At 45.5% G+C, this 6,000-nt stretch overlaps 1 protein-coding gene across 1 annotated transcript in view; it reads left to right on the plus strand.

Moving 5' to 3' along the window:
• The window catches only part of EFCAB8 (EF-hand calcium binding domain 8), a 68,382-nt gene that overhangs the window by 61,094 nt on the left and 1,288 nt on the right, over positions 1-6,000 (plus strand). Inside the window, exon 26 of the mRNA XM_039318913.1 lies at positions 853-951. Coding sequence (XP_039174847.1) covers positions 853-951 — 99 coding nt within the window. The remainder of the gene's footprint in view (positions 1-852; positions 952-6,000) is intronic.

The raw sequence follows: 6,000 nt of genomic DNA on the forward strand, positions 1-6,000 counted from the left end.
ACAGTTTAAGCAGCAGCTGGTGGAATGTAGCACGTTCCAGCAACCCGATCAGAGTTGGAATGGGGTTTAAATAGAGTATAATACCCTATAAATATAATGGAGATCCAATCAGGGCCTTGCTACTTTCCTGGTGGATTCTCCCAAAACTTACAGTTTAAGCAGCAGCTGGTGGAATGTAGCACGTTCCAGCAACCCGATCAGAGTTGGAATGGGGTTTAAATAGAGTATAATACCCTATAAATATAATGGAGATCCAATCAGGGCCTTGCTACTTTCCTGGTGGATTCTCCCAAAACTTACAGTTTAAGCAGCAGCTGGTGGAATGTAGCACGTTCCAGCAACCCGATCAGAGTTGGAATGGGGTTTAAATAGAGTATAATACCCTATAAATATAATGGAGATCCAATCAGGGACTCTATCCAAGAGAGTCTATTCTATTGGCTTTCAAAAGCCAATAGAATAAAAGGGAGTAGCACAGCTAAGGAAAAGAGGGAAAAAAATGGCGGACTGCGTTGTTTGGCGACCCCCGTGAAATGGTCGTTCGACCCCAAATGGGGTCCCGACCCACCGGTTGAGAACCACTGGTTTAACTGGACTTTTAAGGATGGACCTGACCTTTCACACCTGACGCCAGACAAGTCACGCTCCATAAGTACATAAGCTCTACCAGCACCCTGCTACACTTTGGGGGGTGGGGGAGAAAGATCAAGACCTTTGGAAGATCATTAGGGTGAGATGTTCCATGAAGCTGTTGGAGTTCACCCCCCCCCCCGGAAAAGATTAGGGGAAAACTGGTGGTGGGATCCTGAGCTACAGGAGATGCCTGAGCAACATCCTCTGATGTGTCTGCAGAAAAGCGACATCCTGGGTCACTCCTACAAGCAGAAGGGGCGTCGGCCTTTGCTGAAGCAGCTTCCGGAGGTGAAGGCCTCGGTGGCCAACAAGGACCAGGTGAGCAGAGTAAAGAGAGCTTTGGATGAAGGTGGAGACTTCAAAACGTCTCTTTGGTGGCCCACAACTCGCAGGAGGCAACTTCTCAAGTGGGTGGGGAGTTCACTGATGTTCCCGGTCCCACCATCTTCTAAGCCTGGCTTCCAGAGGTCATTTCTGTTCTGGTTGACAGTTTTGTGTTTCGTTGTACGTTATCACCGAAAGGAAGGTTTTTGATAGGATTTTGGAATGCTTGGCGCTTTTGGATCTTGGTTGGGTTTTCTTTTCTGCAGACGTTTTGTAGGGTAACAAGGTAATATCATCAGGGCTAGTAGAGTATGCGTGGGGAGGAGGAGGAGGAGGAGGACTGTGGGGTCCTTGATGCTCTCTGGACTTGGGTTTCTTGAGACATTTAATTGCTTGACTTGGTAACATCAGTGCTAGAAGGGAGAGGAGGAGGAGGAGGAAGAAGAAGAAGAAGAAGAAGAAGAAGAAGAGGAGGAGGAGGAAGAAGAGGAAGAAAAAAAGGAGGAGGAGGAGGAGGAGGAGGAGGAGAGGACTGTGGGGTCCTTGATGCTCTCTGAGCTTGCTTGATTCCTTGCACACATTACATACTCAACTAGGTAACATCATCAGATCTAGAAGGGAGTGACATTTGTAGGGAGGAGGAGGAGGAGGAGGAGGAGGAGGAGGAGGAGGAGGATGACTATGGGATCCTTGGTGCTCTCTGAGCTTGATGGTTTTCTTGCAGACGTTTCATGACCCAGCTAGGGAACATCATCAGTTCCAGAGGGGAGGGGGGTTTGCAGGAGGAGGAGGAGGAGCAGGAAAAGGAGCAGGAGCAGGACATGACTGTGGAGTCCTTGGTGCTCTCTGAGCTTGGTGGTTTTCTTGTAGACATTTCATGACCCAACTAGGTAACATCATTAGTGCTAGGGAGGGGGATTTGCAGAGAGGAGGAGGAGGAGGAGGAGGAGGAGGAGGAGGAGGAGGAGACTGTGGGGTCCTTGGTTGCTTCTTGTCCTGCCTTCAGATGCTTTGGAGAGCAGGTGGAAACCCCCCCTTCCTCTTTGTATCAACCCCTAAATATTATTATTATTATTTGGAGATCATCTAGTCCAACCCCCTGCTCAGGCAGGAAACCCTACACCATTTCAGACAAATGGTTGTCCAGTCTCTTCTTAAAGACTTCCAGTGTTGGAGCATCCACAACTTCTGAAGGCAAGCCATTCCACTAAATAACAGAATAACAGAATTGGAAGGGACCTTGGAGGTCATCTAGTCCAACCCCCTGCTCAGGCAGGAAACCCTACACCATTTCAGACAAATGGTGTCCAGTCTCTTCTTAAAGACTTCCAGTGTTGGAGCATCCACAACTTCTGAAGGCAAGCCATTCACTAAATAACAGAATAACAGAATTGGAAGGGACCTTGGAGGTCATCTAGTCCAACCCCCTGCTCAGGCAGGAAACCCTACACCATTTCAGACAAATGGCTGTCCAGTCTCTTCTTAAAAACTTCCAGTGTTGGAGCTTTCACCGCTTCTGGAGGCAGGTTGTTCCACTGGTTAATTGTTCTCACTGTCAGGAAGTTTCTCCTTAGTTCCAGGTTGCTTCTCTCCTTGATGAGTTTCCATCCGTTGCTTCTTGTCCTGCCTTCAGGCGCTTTGGAGAATAGCTTGACTCCCTCTTCTTTGGGGGCAGCCCCTGAGATACTGGAAGACTGCTATCATGTCCCCCCTCGTCCTTCTCTTCGTTAAACTAGACAGACCCAATTCCAGCAACCGTTCCTTATATGTTCTAGCCTCCAGTCCCCTGATCATCTTTGTTGCTCTTCTCTGCACTCTTTCTAGAGTCTCAACATCTTTTTTACATCGTGGTGACCAAAACTGGATGTCGCATTCCAAGTGTGGCCTTACCAAAATGGTGTGCGTGTGTGTGTGTGTGTACATTTGGCATGTGCATTTGTAAAAAAGAGCAGGTGTGCATTGTCACCAGTAAAGCTTTACTATTCCTTTAAATCCACCAGATGTCTGGCTGTCTATGGAGACACTCAATCTTCCAAGTCAAAGTTGCTTTTTCCCAAAAGGCAACTGGATTTCTTTGGGTTTTTTTTCTTTGAAAACATTTCATTTCTCACCAAGTTCTGACATGATGTGAGGACATGATAGCAGTTTTCCAATATTTGAGGGGCTCCAGCAAAGAAGATGGGAGGGGGTCCACCTATTCTCCAAAGCACCAGAAGGCAGGACAAGCAGCAACAGATGGAAATTAATCAAAGAGGAAACCTGTCTGAAACTAAGGAGAAATTTCCTTTGTTCGTGAGAATAATTAAACACTAGAATGACTTGCCTCCAGAAGTTGTGGGCGCTCCAACACTGGAGGTTTTTTAATAAAAGAATGGGAATTAACCTGGAATTAAGGAGAAACTTTCTGACAGTGAGGACAACCAACCAGTGGAACAGCTTGCCACATGGAATTGTGGGCACTGCATCCCTGGAGGTTTTTAAGAAGAGACTGGATAGCCATTTGTCTGAGATGGTGGAGGGTCTCCTATTTGTTCAGGGGGTTGAGCTAGAAGGCCTCCAAGGTCCCTTCCAACTCTGCTATTCTGTTCTGTTATACTTGAGAAGCAAAATGCTTTTTTAAAAAAATCCCAAGAAAGTTCAGTTGCCTTTTGGAAAAAAGCGTCTTTGGGGTAGATATCTGGGCCTTTCAAAGAACAGGTTGTGTTTGTTGTGATTCCGTGCCAGCCTGTGCTCCCAACAGCTGAGTCTGAGGAATCTGAGGAGGAGGTGGAGGAGGCATTTGAAGGGCCATCAGGGGCAGAGGGAGGCTCGGATGAATTACAGGACTCACGGTTGGATGCAGAGCCTGGACCCTCCAGTCGTGCTCCTGATGAAGCTCAGCTGTGTGAGGAGAATGAGTCAGACTCGGAGGACTCACACCTGATGGACATGCTAACGGATGCACGCACACGTCGTCAATTAGTGAGAGCAAATCAGCAGCAGTCCATACAGCAACTCCAGGGTAAAAGGATAAGGCAATGAGAGGCAACGCCTTGGGACTGCTGTATAAAAAGAGGAGGTGTGGGCGGTGCTGGTTGCTGAAGGCAACCGTTTGCAAAGTGCTTCTTGGAATCCTGGTCTGTTCGTCTTGCTTGTGACTTCTCTTTTGTTTGCATCGTGTTTCCTGTGGACTATTTCCTTCCTTTGGACTTGAGTTTTGCTGTTTGTGTTTTGGACTATTTGGCAGGTTTGTCACCCATATTAAAAGGGGTTTGTTTTGTTTTAAAGCCTATTTTATCAAAAGGGGTTTGGTCCTTGTGCCTTTAACAAGGTCGGCAATAGGCTGGGATAGAACAGGTTGTTCCTCCATGTTGGGTGGAAAGTGATCTGAGTGTGGCTGATGATCTGAGGTGGGAGTGTGTGTGTGTGGGAATGACCACATGGTGACCCTGGGTGCATGTCATCTGTCACTGTGCTGGACCAGTTATGTAATCATCTGGCCAGAGTATATACTTGAGGACTGTGTTATTGTGTTTAGCATTTACAAGGTTAATGTTGTATCATTGAGAGAACTGTATGTTAGAAGGTTTAGGGTCTAAAGGGTTAAATGCTCTTTCCTTAAGAGATGGCTTATGAGTAATGTAGTCTTAGCGGTCAGTTAATCCTATAGTTTATCAAGTCATTAGGAGGGTTTCAAGTTTATTGCAGTACTTCCTAGCTTCGTGTATGTAGAAGCCATTGTGAAGACAGACATGAGGTGATGTGTCCATAAGAGCCATGGGGTGAGTCTACCATTAATTCTTCACCGGAAGAACGGAGAAGGTTATGATATGTTCATCAGAAGAACTCTTCTTGACTGTAAGTTATTGTCTGAGATTCCTGAGGAATAAATAATCTGAATATTATCCCGTTCTTTGGAGTTTATCTGTCTGAGAAAGCAGGATTAAAGCAGGTTTGGACCAGAACAACGAAGAATTAATGGTAGACTCACCCCATGGCCCAGAGCAGTCACTGTAGTCTTGCCATGCAGTGACAATGTGCTATGAACTCTGGGGAGTATAGATGGTAGAGGGAATGCTTGTGGGAAAGTGAAAGTAACTTCTGTATCTCCCTGCAATGCTGCTTTAAGGCCACCTGGCTGGGAGAAGAATGTAGCTGCACACCAACCAACCAACATCGGAAGTGATCATTCTGAAAACATTTGCTTGAACATAATTGGTGTGTGAATAGAACAGAATAGAATAGAGCTGGAAGGGGCTTGAGAGCGATAAGAGGCAATTAAGGGAGGGAAACGTTGAACTTGGGAATTTTGGCACATGATTCTGAATTCTGGCTATGCAGTATTGCAATATTCTGGGCTTCTAATAAAATTATACTTTTCTCAACAAATGGAGCCAAGGATCATTTCAGAATAGAATAGAATAGAATAGAATAGAATAGAATAGAATAGAATAGAATAGAATAGAATAGAATAGAATGGAATAGAATTATGGGATAGAATAGAATAGGATAGGATAGTATAGGATTTTGAGATAGAATAGAATAGAATAGATTGCAGAATAGAATAGAGTAGAGTAGAATAGAATAGAATAGAGTAGAGTAGAGTAGAGTAGAGTAGAGTAGGATAGGATAGGATAGGATAGGATAGGATAGGATAGGACAGGACAGTGGTTCTCAACCTGTGGATCGGGACCCCATTTGGGGTCGAATGACCATTTCACGGGGGTCGCCAAACCACGCTGTCCGCCATTTTTTTCCCTTTTCCCTAGCTGTCCTACTCCCTCTTATTGGTGGCCACACCCACTTGGGGGTCACCGCAACATGGAGAACTGTATTATGGGGTCACGGCATTAGAAAGGTTGAGAACCACTGGGATAGGATAAGATAGGATAAGATAGGATAGGATAGAATTATGGGATAGAATAGAATAGATTGTAGAATGGAATGGAATAGAATAGAATAGAATAGAATAGAATGGAATGGAATGGAATGGAATAGAATAGAATAGAATAACAGAGTTGGAAGGGATCTTGGAGGTCTTCTAGTCCAACCCCCTGCTCAAGC

The sequence above is a fragment of the Crotalus tigris genome, unplaced genomic scaffold (assembly GCF_016545835.1).
Source record: "Crotalus tigris isolate CLP2741 ecotype Arizona unplaced genomic scaffold, ASM1654583v1 scf7180000021643.52994198:917841, whole genome shotgun sequence".
Classification (NCBI taxonomy): domain Eukaryota; kingdom Metazoa; phylum Chordata; class Lepidosauria; order Squamata; family Viperidae; genus Crotalus; species Crotalus tigris.